General features: G+C 45.6%; 1 protein-coding gene and 3 non-coding genes across 4 annotated transcripts; all 4 read right to left on the minus strand.

The window, feature by feature from the left end:
* Positions 1-460: 460 nt before the first annotated feature.
* Positions 461-15,613, minus strand: LOC147703306 (large ribosomal subunit protein uL11-like). The gene is made up of 6 exons (XM_086929493.1): positions 15,472-15,613; positions 14,103-14,185; positions 13,374-13,472; positions 13,036-13,117; positions 12,499-12,601; positions 461-731 (listed from the first exon to the last, which is right to left on the minus strand). The coding sequence occupies exons 1-6, from the start codon at positions 15,506-15,508 to the stop codon at positions 461-463; spliced, it is 675 nt and encodes a 224-aa protein (XP_086785619.1). The 5' UTR covers positions 15,509-15,613.
* Positions 12,000-12,126, minus strand: LOC147703307 (small nucleolar RNA SNORA65). The gene has a single exon (XR_015298731.1). It is a non-coding gene; the product is annotated as a small nucleolar RNA SNORA65 (small nucleolar RNA).
* Positions 12,850-12,978, minus strand: LOC147703308 (small nucleolar RNA SNORA65). The gene has a single exon (XR_015298730.1). It is a non-coding gene; the product is annotated as a small nucleolar RNA SNORA65 (small nucleolar RNA).
* On the minus strand, positions 14,258-14,382 carry LOC147703309 (small nucleolar RNA SNORA65). Its single transcript, XR_015298732.1, has one exon. It is a non-coding gene; the product is annotated as a small nucleolar RNA SNORA65 (small nucleolar RNA).
* Positions 15,614-15,927: the final 314 nt, after the last annotated feature.

Raw genomic sequence — 15,927 nt, forward strand, 5'->3', positions numbered from 1 at the left:
TAAGAACTGGGCCGTCACCAGCGGTTAAAAGTAAGGCTACAGGACGCATGAGGGTGGAGAGTTACTGCCCCCTGCGTCCTTCAGATAGTCGACATGTTTCAGCCAGTGCCTTAGAGTATTCTGGCTTTCCTCAGGACCGTTTTTTAAAAAGGTGTGGTGTGATAAAAACAGACTTAGTGTTGTGGTACAGACTATGTGATACACTCACTAAGGCGTTTTTCTATATGTGAGAGGGGGATTCCCTTCTCATGCATACGCTTTGGGTTATTAGCCAAGGCTTCCTGGAGGGAAGCGGTAAGGGGATGACCAGTCTTTCTGGTCAGTGCCTGCCTTGTACCTGTTGTCCTGCCTTCGTCCTCCGTTAGAGCTGAATTTTGCCTTTAGGCTTAGTGGTGGCCACTGGGGTGCTAAAGTATTTGCAAGCAGAGCCTTGATTGCCTACATCCGATGCATCTCCCACTCAAGGATTTGCAGACTGACAGTCGGGGTAATAGCTAGAATTTGGCAAGATGGAGTTGGTGTCCACGTCCCCCGGTGGAATCAGGTGCTGCAATGTGACAGTGGGCCCAGAAATGGGCAATACACAGTTTAACATTGGCTCAGCACTTTCTACAGTGTCTTCCTGGACAACATTCTTATCCTGGGCTTCGCCATAGGATTTGAGACCCCGAGAATCTAGAAAGACCTCATTTCCTTCATCATCCAGAACAACAAAGGACCTACTCAATGTACTGCAGATTGAAGATGTAACAACAAAAAGGGAGAGTAAGGGAATTTTTCACCAAACGTGAATGGGGATAACTCCTGTTCCCCTGGGTAGATATGTAGCAAACAAAGAAGGAGTATCGCCATAAAGATTCATAAACTCTTAATGGGATGTGTGTTTGAAGAAAAGGAAATAATTCTTCCTTTTATAAAAACCCCTCACTCACCAGCCTAGTGGTGACATGCTTCATCATTGGGGTCCACCCTGATGACCAAATGCCATCAGGGTGTGCTACAACACCTGAATTGCAGTGGAGCTGGTTTGTGACTGTTTGAGTGCAAAAAGAATGTTAAAAATTGTCCTGGTATAAACTCAAAAAATAAATTTTAATAGTGAGTAACTGGACAATGTTAAAAGAGGTGTGGAGATGCTTTGAGGGTAGTTATGACCAAGAGTATCTCTGTAGGTGGTCTGGTCTACATGTTTCAACCTTACAGGTTTTCAGGACCAAAAAAGCAAGAAAATGGACAGTCTACACCCCCTAAAAGGCGTACCCAATCCTACATTCTTGAATGAAAAGAAGCAAAAAGAAATTCTGCTTGTGGCGTGAGCACCTGCCAAAATGGGCGGGCTAAGGTACAGAGAGACATGTGGAAGGAAAAACAGAAAGACGGACGTAAATATTTTAAATTACGCAGAGGAGGAATTGTCCTCAGCTAGAGCATATTCTGTGGGTAATGAAAGGGGTAAAAATAAGGAGTTTAGCACTTGTTATGGCCGCGTGGAACTGCGGCGTTGCTGCATAATGCCGGAGGGCGTCTGAGCTGTAAAAAATTCAGTTAGAAGTACATACAGTTCCGCTGTGATTAGGACGGCAATATACCTATGAGCCCTACCCGCTGCCCCGCTACCATGGCCTGTGTTTGCCGCGTCTATTAAGACCGGAGTTGATTTCCGGGGTGGGCGTGGCTAGGTAGCAATCACATGACGGTTGCCATGGTTAGCGTTGTCTGAATAGGCTACGGTACTCTGAAGTGTTCAAAAGGAAAATACGGAGGGAGCGTCTGATGGGAAATGCCTGCAGGCGTTGCAAATAAAGTTCATAGTCTGGGTTGAAAAGAACGAGCATCTTAATCTGAAGTTTTCTGGCATTTGTGGACAATCTTAGGGGGTACCCACGTTGTTTAAGCTTGGTGGTAAGGTCTTTGGCTTGATCTTTGAAGTCAGAGAGTTGGTTACAGTTTCTGCACAGCCTTAAGTAATGTCCATATGGAAGGTTCTCTCTCAATGGACGAGGGTGGAAGCTTTCATACTTTAGGAGATTGTTCTTGGCAGTGGGCTTAAAATTAGTCTTTGTTATTAGTCGCTTCTGATGTGGGAATGCTGGATTCATAAACACCACTGTCCTTCATTTTTTGGCTACCATCACTATCCTTGCGAACCCAAGTGCTGTCTATTGGAATCTTGCTTTGCTTAGTTTCCTCTATTTAACAGTTTTCAAAATAACTACAAGTTTTTACAAATCTCTCCTGCACTATTTCTTCTGCGTTTGAGACTTCCTGCCAGGCTGGGCTTCCCAGAGGCACAGACTTTCTTGACTTCTGTGAAAAGGTCTCCTGTTCTGCAATATTGCTTTTCGGGGGGGGGGGGGGGGGGGTCCTCTGGAAATGCCGCAGTCACTCCTTTGGCAAATTTCCCTTGTCTTTTAAATCAGGCCTTGCTGGTTGAATCTGGCAATAGGCTAGAGAGGCACTTGAAGTGGCATCTTTCTAGTTTGGCAATGACCTGTGTCTCAAGGGTGGAAAGACCCGTACATTCGGCAGTGGGAGCCTATTCCGTCCGAAGCCTACAAAACAACAAGCATTTTCAATGCAATAGGTCTCGCATTAGGAAATTTTGAGCTATTGGTATTGTAAATGGCAATTTTTTTTATTTCTGTGTTGGTTTTGAAAATAGCTAAATTAATAGCTTTGTCATTTACAATGCCAATAGTTATAACTTTCGCAAATGTGACACCTATAGCATTTGTAATGCAATATGTGTTGTATTTACGTGACTTAGATGTATTGCTATTACAAATAACAATGGCTTTTAATTTTTTTAAATAGTTAATACTTAAATAAAAGTTATTGTAATTTATAATAGCAATATTTTAAACTTTTGTAAATTACTTTTGTGAAGATTGTGTTAAGTGTATTTTATTGTGACGAAAATCCAAGAACAGAAGTGAAATATTAACATCTTTTTGTGACATTTGTAATAAAGTTTGAGACATTGAGAGAACATATTTGAACCAGTTGTTGTTGAATGGTTGCACAGATTGATGCTGTAGTGCCCCTGAGTGGTGGTGCTGAGTGAGTGTGATAGATAGAGTGAGGGCGATAGATAGATAGAGTGAGGGCGATAGATAGATAGAGTGAGGGCGATAGATAGATAGAGTGAGGGCGATAGAAAGATAGAGTGAGGGCGATAGATAGATAGAGTGAGGGCGATAGATAGAGTGAGGGCGATAGATAGATAGAGTGAGGGCGATAGATAGATAGAGTGAGGGCGATAGATAGATAGAGTGAGGGCGATAGATAGATAGAGTGAGGGCGATAGATAGATAGAGTGAGGACGATAGATAGATAGAGTGAGGGCGATAGATAGATAGAGTGAGGGCGATAGATAGCTAGTTAGATAGATAGAAAGAAAGTACCTATAAATAAACCCATCAAAAACATAAACACCTAATAAACAACAATGCCTGATTATTGAAAAGGAATAGACCGAGATATTAGATTTGTGCAAATACAATAAACAGAAGCAAGACAGTGAAGGGGCAGGAGAGAGTGAGACGGAAATAGAGGAACAGTGGAGAGGCCAAGACAGTGAAGGGGCAGGAGAGAGAGAGACAGAAATAGAGGAAGAGTGGAGAGGCCAAGACAGTGAAGGGGCAGGTGAGAGAGACAGAAATCGAGGAAGAGTGGAGAGGCCAAGACAGTGAAGGGGCAGGAGAGAGTGAGACAGAAATAGAGGAAGAGTGGAGAGGTCAAGACAGTGAAGGGACAGGAGAGAGTGAGACGGAAACAGAGGAAGAGTGGAGAGGCCAAGACAGTGAAGGGGCAGGAGAGAGTGAGACAGAAATAGAGGAAAAGTGGAGAGGCCAAGACAGTGAAGGGGCAGGAGAGAGTGAGACGGAAACAGAGGAAGAGTGGAGATGCCAAGACAGGGAAGGGGCAGGAGAGAGTGAGACAGAAATAGAGGAAGAGTGGAGAGGCCAAGACAGTGAAGGGGCAGGAGAGAGTGAGGCGGAAACTGAGGTAGAGTGGAGAGGCCAAGACAGTGAAGGGGCAGGAGAGAGTGAGGCGGAAACTGAGGAAGAGTGGAGAGGCCAAGACAGTGAAGGGGCAGGAGAGAGTGAGATGGAAACAGAGGAAGAGTGGAGAGGCCAAGACAGGGAAGGGTCAGGAGAGAGTGTGACAGAAATAGAGGAAGAGTGGAGAGGCCAAGACAGTGAAGGGTCAGGAGAGAGTGAGATGGAAACTGAGGAAGATTGGAGAGGCCAAGACAGTGAAGGGGCAGGAGAGAGTGAGGCGGAAACGGAGGGGCCAGCATCACTGACAATTAAGCAAGGAACTCAAAATATGATAGCATGCATGACCCACTTTGATACCCGTGGGGTGATAGTATTATTACTGCTAGTAATAACATGGTTTTATAAATAGCTTCACACTACACGTCTGCCGTTGCCAAGCACTGTAAATAACAGGTGTTTCTTTTGCTCACTGTAATCGTACTCCAGTGCAATCACTGAAGTGTAGTGGTTAGAGGAAATTTAATTAATTACGTTTCATTTTAGGTTGAGGCCTGGATTTAAGGGTATCATTGGCACAATAATTCCCTCGCCCCATAGGGCTGAGAGATGATTCATCTGGTTCTGCAATCCAATCAGCAGGTGGAGCTCAGCAAGATATTGCGAAATAAAGAAAGAATGTTTCTAGCAATGTGAGACAAGGCGCCCTATAAAAGAGAAGCATTCTTAGAGGTGAAGCCCTTGAACATGAGAGGGTTATTGGCGCCTTATAGTATAGATAAACAAGCCGTGAGCGTGCACACTCCCGAACTTCCCCCATCGGGATGTGCACGCTCACGGCTGTTACTACTTCAGAAGATCTGCCTGTGTGTGGAATCCATGGGGTGTTTGCACTGTTCTTATCGATTTAAACCGCTTGACACGGATAGGCAAGCGTCTGGAACTTACCTCGCATCCACTTTTGACAAAACAATTACTTGAGCACGCTGAAGTTGAAAGCTGGAGCTGTTTGCACCAGGGGCGTAGCTAGAGCTTCTGGCACCCGGGGCTATCCCTCAGATTGCCGCCCATGGTCAATAGCGGGAGGGGAAGGGGGGCAGCGGAAAAAAGGACATATTTGCTCTGGAGCCCCCAATGAAGTCAACTGGCTCTCAGCAGCCCTATTATCATAAGCCCTCTCTCGCCATTGGGCAAATGCTGGACACATTGTTGCAGTATTTGTGATACACCATAGGCCACGCTACGCAAAATTAACTTAAACACATTAATATTAACACCAATAAATGCGTACATGTCTTTACTGAATGTGGCTAATGTGCCTGTGTGTCAGATCACGCGCTAGGCTGGGCACTTACATTTTTGCTGCATCAAGAGCCTGCTGGTGGTGTCCGGCCGCCATAAACCAACTCGGACCCCGACCGCAGCAATGCAATGGCGGCCGCCCCGGGCATCATTGAGGCTGCCACTGTCGAGCAGGATGCTTCACCGGCATAGCTGCCAAGGTTCCAGATTAGCATGTGTGACATTTTTATAATTTCAGTGTAAATATGAGTGACATTTCAACAACTTTGAGTGACACATTCTCACAAGCAAAATCCAGAAATGAAGATGCAGGAATCATATCATATATGTACTGTAGCACATACACAGGTAAGAGCTGTCAGCATGACCACCAATCACAGAGAGAGTATCAAAGAGAGCAGCACCCGACAGAAAGTTAGTTAGTTTTGGTACCTGCAGGTCTGTGGACTGATACTGGGGAATAAAATATGTGCACTGTTTGTTTTAAATAGTTTCTTGTGCATGCATTTAGCAAGAATGACCTTTCAACTCTAATGCAGGTTACGATTATCAATGCCATAGTGCTTCAGGATTGTGAATGTAAAAGCAGAAGCGGTAATAAAATGTAATACAGATCTTGCTTTACACGAATTTATGAAACAGTCACCGTATTTGGGATTTCTATTCTGGGAAAACAGCAACCTTTCCCCTGCAAAGTAATAGGTTTGCACATGTTACTATGCACGTCACCATATCATCTGAAGAAAAAATGATCTTACCATCAAATGCCTGCTGAAGAGTCCACTGTACACCTTCAGAAGCAGTAGATTGGTTCCGCGCTCGTAAGTATGATCTTAAACTATTTCTGGAGTTTCCTGCTGTATATTTGCAGGCAGACTCTGGTGTGCAGATGGCTGAAGGCAGGCTGTAGCCACCGCGGGTCGTGGCAATTCAAGTTGGCCTCCAGGCCGCGATGTCTGTGGCCTACAGCTGGCTGAAGGCTGCGTGAGGCTTGAGCCACGCAGGCCTTGGTAATTCAAGTTGGCCCCCAGCCCCTACCTGCAGTGATAGCCCATAGCTGCCAAGGTTTCAGATTTGTACGAGTGACATTTTTATAATTTCAGGGTGATTATGAGTGACATTTCAACGACTATGAGTGACACTTTGTCCCGAGGAAAATCAAGCAAGAAAGTGGAAGGAAACATATAAATATCACGAATTCTCCCCATTTTAGCAAGGAGAAACTCTAAGCAGATCAAACTGCTGCAAAGCCACAGAAATGGAAGGGCACAAAAATTAAGTGTTAATACAAGTCAGCTGACGCGTGGACGCCGCCGCAGTCAGTCAGGCACTGAGCAGTCCTCAGGCTGACAGACACACGCACAGTCAGTCACAGCCAACAGCCAGTGTACTGTAGTGTATTATTTTGAAAAACTACCTTTAACCCATTAATATCCTAATTCGGCAACCCCGGCCGGCACACAACTACCTGCCTCGCACCACAGATGAGCTGCATATATTCAAATTAACAGTCTCAGTCAACAGAGCTGATAAGCGAATGCCGCAGATGGGCACCAGACATCATTGATTGGCATGCCTGAGGCTGACATACAGGTTACAGCCGGGAGCCAGAGCGCTATAATTATTTAAATAATAAAAGGAGTAGTAACGACTGAGTCTGACTCGCCATAAAAATAAATATTTATACCCTGGGCGGCGTAACGCTACCTGCTCGGCCCTCAGATCACACCACTAGCAGGCTGTCACATCGAGCTACACAAGGCTCTGCTGATTTAAGTGACGCACTGGATCTGAAATTAATTTTTCTTTTGAATCGGACAGCCCACCACCAGAGAGAATCACTCACTTGAAGCTCAAAAATGCTTTGTCACGCAGCGCCTCGTCCTTGAAAACTATAGTTCAGCTGTGGGCAGGCAACTGCGCAAAACTGTTAATTAATAATATTTGTAATTTATGAACCACATTTAGCAGCAGAGTGAGAGTCGGATAATGCATATTGTTAGTGAAGACTTCACCAGCTACTAACTGTAGTAACAATTGCCTACCTCATACTGGGTCACTCGCAGGCCTGGGATCGAGTGCGGGCAGGATCTCATATTCCCGCACAATTATCGTCGATTTATTACCTGCGGTGATGGCAGTGAACAGCTGCTGGAAGGCTGTTCCTTGTCCTGGCCTCCATCACGGCAGGTCACCTGTACCAGACTGAGGTTGGGTTCGAGCAGCGAGGTCGGGAGAGCTACAGTGGCACTGCGCTCAGTGACTTCTTGATCCCAAGACGTCCAGGTCGCTGTACTGCCTTGACCGCTGTGCCATGATGCCATCCAGTCTTCGTCGACTCAACTCCAAAAAAGTATTTAATTCAGCAGGGGGCGGGGGGCTGAAATAATATCAGCTGAGAGCACACGGCGGCCCATGCCTATGCGAGCTGTTTCAGGAAGAGCTGCGAGCATCACGGCCGGGTGCTATATGATATCTGTAGAGCTCCGGGCGGCCCTGATCATTTGAAGCAACTCTTAAAGGGGCATACTACAAAGCGCTCAGGCCACGATATTATAATGGTGCGCTCCCTCCCTCCGGCCATGAAAACAGGCCTCCGTCCGGCCAGGATACAGTAGCCGGCCGCCTTTCGCACTCTCACACTCCGCGCTCCAGTAGCAGGATGTGACGTCCCCTGTGTCGAGGTCACTGATGAATGCCCATGCTAATCTAGGCTATCCTTTAAAATTAAATATGCCAAAAATAACCCAGTGGCCTCTGGTACAGTAAGCCGTGAGCGTGCACACTCCCGAACTTCCGGTTTCGGGATGTGCACGCTCACGGCTGTCATGGGGCGGGACTTCCGTCTTTGCGAGAAGCCCGCGCCCATGGAGTGGATGGCCAGAGGACCGGTGGCGTCAGGAGTGGCGGCTGAAGCCACTGATGCGGTAAGTGGGGCTTGGCACGTGTGTGTGTGTCTGCGCGTGTGTGCGTGTCTGCGTGTGCGTGTGTGTGTGTGTGTGTGTGTGTGTGCTTCGTGAGTGTGAAAGTGGAGCAAGAGATGTGCGTATGCCTGTACGTGCGCATTCACGTTCCTGAATCGCCGCTCGTGCACCCCTCTACGTCCCTTGAGGAGCAACTTGCTCACAATAGGTCGAGAGCTCGACCTAAAAAGTACATTCGTGTAAATAATACACAATTTAATTTTTTTTTTTTTTAAAAGTCTGTCCAGAGAGGGATAAACATGTGAAACAGCTGCACCACTGACAATGTATTACAATTAAAACTGATAGTCTAACTAAAAGGAGGGACACCGCTTTTCTCTCCCCTGTGAGTGAAAAGGACACAAAGTGTACTTTTGGTGACGACTTGCTCTTGAGCTTTGAAGGAAAGAAAAAAAAAACACAAACACACACCTTTAAACATTTTTCTAGATTCAAACTTTTTAAAAGAAGCCAGTGTGTGGGACATTGTAAGGGAGACCACAGTGAGATTGTAAATGCTAAGTGCTGTAAATGCCTGTACTGCAGGTAGAAGAATAAAAAAAAACATTCCCAAATATCTAAATTTATTTGGTTTAAGGATCCAGTATGAACATTATTGCATTGCAAAGGCCATTATCTGTGCAGCATCCAAACATTCCCGTCCAATTACAATCATTACTATCCACCAGAAGGTTGCTAAGATCTTTCATTACGAAAGGGATTGCCTATACGGTACTCTAGAAGCCCATTTAAGGCTCTCCTCCAACCTGCTCCCTATACCACCATGACAGAGGACTACAAAAAGTAAAAGTGGGAATGGTCTCCACATCTGCATTACAGCCAAGACAGTGGTCTCCCTTGCCTGTTCCAGTTCAGAAGCAGAAAGTTCCTGTAACTTACAAAGGTTCCAGAGCTCTGGGTTCAGCAGGTGGGAAGGTAGTCTACTCCTGCCTTCCATTGTCAAACTAGTGGCTGTCTCTTAAAATCTCAGTGTATGTTCGTCGAATATAAACCTGTACTGCTAAGTAAGCCTGGCTGATTTCACATTTAATGTGCACACAAACAACTAATCTCGACATGGGTCTTGCTAAGCAGAAGCCTATTAGGAGTGTCAGAACATATGGGACTTTAAGGCCTTCCTGAAGATAGTGGGGCGCGAGCTTGGCACAGACGGTGCAAATTCCATAAGATGATTCACCAAAACAAGCAGCAGCGGCTCTCTGGCCTTCGAATAGCACCTTTATCTGAGACGTAGCATTTAAAAGTTCATTCATACTTCTAAGACCATCGGGACATGGACGCCTTGAGGGAGACTGTTGCTGGATTGTGTGGATACTGGAAAACTTAGCTTAAACTTAATCCCTCATTACTGCAGCCTCGATTTCCACTAACTCCCAGTATGTGTGTTTTGCATCCACTGCAAAGAATGGGTCTGGAGCAGCGGTAAGGCCAGTATACAGAGCATTATAGAAGTCTAAACATGGGGCCAATGGCGGATCTCACAACCAGTGCCCTGTTTGCAAAGTAGAGCATAAGAGCCCACTGCTTTCCAGGTCAAAGTTGGTGGAGGAGGACACTCATTAAGCTGCTAAAGAGTTTGCTCAAAGACATTGGCATCGACAAGGACACCTAGATGTTTAACCAGGTTAGACCTCTCAAGACGATGTCAAAAAGACGCTCAAAGGAAAGCTACTGAGGCTGATCTAGTTATCAGTCTCGCAGAGCATACTCTGTACATCGGTCCATCCCGTGGAGACTTAACGGAACTTAATATTTACTTGGACAGTCCGCGCAGGACTACACATGCCAGAGACTGATCTTGGGATATGTAAAACAGGGGGTGGGGACATCAGGTGCTGACAGCTATACATCAAGAGGGGTGGGGCAAGGTGAAAGAGGACAGATGAACAGCACAGTTTGAGGGGGGGGGGGGTTTGAAAGAGCATCTACTCCGTCTCAAATCAAGTGCAAGTGCAAACATTCACTTTTGTGATGGGCTCTTGACCATGGTGTCAGCAACCAGATGAACTCATTCATGGTACAGCAGGGTCCCGAATCAGAGTTGATCCCTGTAAATCTCATCGCTCACCCTAATTCTATTTAAGGGGGTCCTGAGAGATGTTTTCCTTGAGAAATGGGGTAATTAAAAGCAGCTTTAGCCAACTTCTGCATTTATATTCCCAAATTAAGGATGATGCTCCCTAGTGAAGTGGGAACTCTAAGCATTCCTCCTTATTGCACAATTAGAACCAATGCATCTTGTAACAATTCCCTTTCAGCATTTAAAAGAACCTTCCGCTTTACTATTATCTTTGTAAGAATAGGTCAGACTCGCTCCATCTCCTAGAAGTAACCATAAAGAAAGTGGTAATGAAAACAATTACCTCTTTCAATCTCAAATGTTTGGACAGATATGTTTTTCTCAGCCAAGACTTCAGGTTTCCTTGGAGAAGGTAAATCTTGGCAAATCAATAGCTCGAGTTTACCTCTCGAGTTTACCTTTCAGAACTTGAATCCTGTACAAGATCTAAAACGCAGGAGTGGCCAGGTGCATGCATATTTTCAGGCCTAAACCTAAGAGTTAAATAACTTCCAAGACTTGACATTCACATCACCAGCACTAAAGGCAAATAGACACGTGTATTAAGTTGTAAAGCAGCTACTCCACATGCCTTCGGCAAGTATATCCGTCTGTATGCATTTGCTTGCAAGGAAGCAGTTTTTGGCAGGAAGTTCTCCGCGCCTGCTTGAAGTCTCATCTTATGCATGTGGTCTCTCCCTTCCCAGCATTTTGAGTCCGTAAAATCTGGTTACAAACCATGTCCTATGTTGAACTCCAACCTTACAAGTCACAACAAGCATTTACGATGCAATGGTCTCAGCATTATTAAAGGTAGAGCTATTGGCATTGCTCAGGACATTTTTTTTCATTTTTTTTTTAAACATAAATAAAAGGTATTGTCATTTACAATGGCAATAGGAGAGCATTAGAGATTATTCGTGGGCACAGAGCCCTACCCACACACACAGAGCCCTACCCACACACACAGAGCCCTACCCACACACACAGAGCCACAACAATGTGCCCACCGATTCCTCAGGGGCAGAACGCTAAAAGTTTCAAACCAAATCCTTTTCGTTCCTGCCCACCCTCGAGAGTTATCTCCCTGCAAGTAACAAGCACCAGTGTATTAAATAATTGCAGTCACATGTGAAAATGTAACAGTCCGCGTGAAAGTCAAAAGAAAACAAGCATTTTCAATGCAACGGTTTCGCCTTTGGAAAAGTTTGCGCTATTGGCATTGTAAATGACAAAATTTGTTTTTATGTGTTGGTTTTGAAAAGAGATAAATAAATGGCATTGTCATTTACATTGCCAGTAGCTCTAACTTTTCCAAAGGCGAAACCGTTGCATTGTAAATGCTTGTTTATTATACTTTTTAGCAGTGCTGCTACACAGCAGGGCTATAAAACATTGGCAATGCGTGTGCTGTACAGCATGAACAAAATGCAATGACAGAGCCAATAGTCTAAAATACGAGACCTATTGGCTTTCCCAACGCTTGTTAGGTCTCAGCACAATACCCCTATGAATTGGAGTAAATCAGTTAGTCTCCCCAGGGAGGGGCTTTCACCAGAACTGCAACCAGTCTCCCAACTACTCAAAACTGGCAGTGCTAAGGTGGGTGGACAAACGCCCCTTAAGACTCTGAGTTAACTTTTAAACAACGTTACCTGTACCCACTTTTTCGGCACAGAGCCATCCATAATAGAACAGCCCTGTTTCCTAAAATGGGATTTATTTTTAGCACACCACTGGATTATACAAGTCACTTAGTTGAGACCAGTATAGTGCCGGGTGGCTGGAGCACTAACTAGGAAGAAAAAACTGCCATAGGCAGCAGACCCATATGATGTCTGGAAGCGAGGTTCTCCGGATCGAACTGCCACGGATTAATTCGACCCTCGCTAGTGTGAATGAAAGGTCTGGGGAAAGGCTCCATGTGTTTAAAACACTTGGGAAACTATCAACCAATGTTCCAGCGCGGCTAACGTGACAGATCAATGGTAAAAACAAGTCCTGGTCACTGGGTGACCTTAACTGTACTCTAATAAACTCGATGACAGTAAGCAGAAAACATCTGTGTAACAAGTGCAGACCTTATTTGCAGAAGGAAAGATAATCAATAAGCTAGCACAAGCTTGCAGCCACTACTCTAACACAAATATACAAGGGGAAATTCTTACCAGAGAGCTCTCTGGCGAGGGACCGGTGCCTCATCTGACGGGCAATGGAAATAATCTCATCCATGCTGACGCTGCCACTATGTTTGACTGAAAGGGAAACAAAAAAAAAATCTTTAGCAAGCTGGTTAGACTAAACTTTCATGACAAGCGCTGTACTTTAAGGCTGAAAGCACACTTAGCAGCAGGTCACTACAGAATTAGATCCCAGTAGGAGAACCTGTTCAGGCCTTTACTAGCGGGAGTGGAGTCCACTCGACTTAGAGAATTGAGTGTCCCCATTAAAGGCGCCAGCCCGCACATCCCAACCCGATATTGGAAAAAGGTGTCGGTGAAGCACATGTCCCCATCCTTTCGGCACAGAGCTGCCCACGAAGAGGGCAACCCTGTTTCCTTAGGCAGGATTTAGTTTTAGCACACCACTGGATTATACCCAGTCACTCCATTTAGACTGGTATAGTGGCGGGTGGCTGAACAGACTACCCCGCCCACAACCCAATTAAACGTTCCCAAAGTAAACCTACTGTTCTTCTGCTTCTTTCTGTCGCGTGGTGGCTCCTTCAGGGCTTTGATGATCAGAGCAGAGGCAGATGGGACAACTTCAATCTGAAAAAGAATAAAGCACTTTAAGTCACACAGAATGATTACTTCGAGTGGTTGCACCCCACAACAGCTCACACTGCATTACATCTGATGATACCACCCCACCCTATACCATTCAAGTTATCTAGCTGAAGATTGTTTTACAGTTACATGGAGTAGAGATCACGGGAGAAAGTTACTCTGAAAAGTAGCAACTATTGGGCAAGCATACTGACCACCCAAAACAAGTGATTGAGGTATTACACAGTATGTCCTTTACCTGAGCTTGCCTATTCTGGATGGTGAGCTTGATTGTGATCCTCAGGCCCTTCCAGTCACCGGTTGCCTTGGCAATGTCATCACCAACCTTCTTAGGAGACTAAGATGAAAAAAATATACATGTAGGGTAGCACAATTGCAGCGTCCAGAAGAAATATGACAGGTTTTACCTGGGCATAGCTTTGATAAACATTTTAATTATGGCATGCTTTGTGACAAGCCAGAATGCTATACATACAAATCGTGCCTACTAGACAGCGGTTGCTGTACATCTAAAGTCCTATTAACTTGCAGTGGACCGACATCCCCAGCCATTGCGTGCCATGGATTGGCCTGTCTGGTCACTAATCTACTTGTTATCAACGACTCTTTCGTTTGTCTCTAATCCTTTTGATCAGCACGACTGCCTAACAGCTCACTTTCATTCAGCACACCTTTAGAGAACATGTTGCAGCAGTCTCTCGCCTGCTCCTCCCTCCATCCCCGCATAAAGTGCGTATAAAGGGACAGCGATAGGGACATTTTTCATGGGGTTTGACTAAGAGCAGAGTTTAAAAGCATTCGACTTATTGCATGAAAGCAGAAGCTTGGCACCAATTGCCCAGTTTCCGGAGTGAAATGTATTTTAGATACAATATGATCAACTTGCCCTTTCATGTAGCATTGATTGTTTCCGATAGGTCCATAATGAACACAGAAGTAACGAGTAGTTTATGGGAGAAAAACTTACCAGACCCAGAGGACCCAGAGAACCGATCTTGGGAGCCAAAGCAGAAGTGGCACCCACTTCACCTCCAGTGCATCTTAAATAAACTGCAAGACAAGCACAACGAACACAGTAAGATGTGCGAACCATTCGAACCAATTTGGATACAGAACGTGGACACGTGTACCCAATCTTACGGCACAGAGCTGCCCATAAGTGCAGACAAACCCTGTTTCCTAAGTTGGGGTTTACTCTTAGCGCACCACTGGATTATGACTGCCACCAAGTCAGGCATAGTGGCGGGTGGCTGAACATTTTTATAAGCATGCTCTACCAATTGAGAAAATACCCCCCAAGATACCCAACATACAAGCGCGCAAGTAATGCGTAGCATAGGCTTTTCACCCTGTAATAAATTTTATTCACACCAAATTGAGCGTTATGCTGCAGGGGTTAAGTAAATCCCATATGTATTTTTATGAACTTTTGCCTAAAAGAACATCTTTCAATAGTGTATTGGATTCCTAATGTAAACAGTATGGGCCCAACCAATATACATATGGAAGGGTACACGTGCATTTTTTTAAAACATACCCAATACGTAATTCGGTAAATGAGACTGGCCCGGTAACACCATGGGTAAGTATGTACGTGAACAGGCAAAACGCAGTACAAGAATTGCTGAAACGATTGCTCCAGAGCCCCCTTTGCACGTTATAGGAGTTAAGACAAAAGACTGCCAGGATGTCCGTCATACAGTGTATGAAAGACGTTATTGCCTACATCACAGTTTTTGGGCGGGTAGTCGGCTTACTTTACATCCGCATGCGCTTCGAACAAGCAAGGTCAGTTCCCAAACATGTAGATTGGAAAGTATACACCATTTACCCATTTAGAAGGTCACATTGACTAGGGTACGACAACGTGGAAGGTAAGTTAATAACGGCTATCATACGCTCCTAACTGGTATGAGCCACTTAATCTAGTACAAGGATATAATTTCAACATACAACTACCCTCCCCCCCACCCAAAAATAAAGCCTCAATATCGGCCCCGACCACCACAAAACCGCAGAAGCCTACCCCGAACATCACAGGCCTCATTTCGTGATGGCCGCCTGACCCCCCTACCCACTAAACCTCCATACCGTGGTGCACGGGTCTTACCCTCCCCCCACCCAAAAATAAAGCCTCAATATCGGCCCCGACCACCACAAAACCGCAGAAGCCTACCCCGAACATCACAGGCCTCATTTCGTGACGGCCGCCTGACCCCCCTACCCACCAAACCTCCATACCGTGGTGCACGGGTCCCGCTGCCCTGGGACATGAGCGATAATCCCGGGTCAGCCATTCACTGTACCCTGGGGTTCTCGCTGAGCCGCTCACGTACCGACTTTGATCTCAGTGGGGTCAAACTTAGGAGGCATTGCAGAAATGTACTACCGCGGGCTGCGCCACGGATTGCGGTTTTGGTGTCGGATGAACCCGGATTCGGGACGACCGATGTAAAGTTGCACCTCAACCGTCTAGAGGAAGCGAAAAAAAAAAAAAAGAGTCCAAAAGTCTCGCGAGAAATCTTGTCAGAGGCTATTCTTCAGCCATCTTGGGCTTGGCAGCACTTGTCACACGGGAACTGCGCGTTCGCCAGCAACTGTTTTCCCCAGCACAGGCAGATTGCGGCGACTAACGTGCAGACAGAAGCAGCTTCCAGGGCGGCAACGCTGCTAGTATTACTTTTATTTACAGAAAAAAATGTTCCGCACAGATATGTCGAATGAAGACCCAGGACTCGATTTGTATTTTGGGAACAAACGTTAAGGGACGTGCACGTCATGCATCTAAAACG

The sequence above is a fragment of the Lissotriton vulgaris genome, chromosome 7 (assembly GCF_964263255.1).
Source record: "Lissotriton vulgaris chromosome 7, aLisVul1.2, whole genome shotgun sequence".
Classification (NCBI taxonomy): Eukaryota; Metazoa; Chordata; class Amphibia; order Caudata; family Salamandridae; genus Lissotriton; species Lissotriton vulgaris.

What these genes read in the sequence shown, in the direction of transcription:
- LOC147703306 (XM_086929493.1), bottom strand. Translation starts at nt 15,508, where the DNA reads ATGCCTCCTAAGTTTGACCCCACTGAGATCAAAGTCG. An exon ending in CCCCACTGAGATCAAAGTCG is followed by an intron (nt 14,186 to 15,471) that starts GTACGTGAGCGG and finishes CTTGTCTTGCAG; the next exon opens with TTTATTTAAGATGCACTGGA. An exon ending in TCTGGTAAGAATTTCCCCTT is followed by an intron (nt 732 to 12,498) that starts GTATATTTGTGT and finishes TTCAATCTGCAG; the next exon opens with TACATTGAGTAGGTCCTTTG.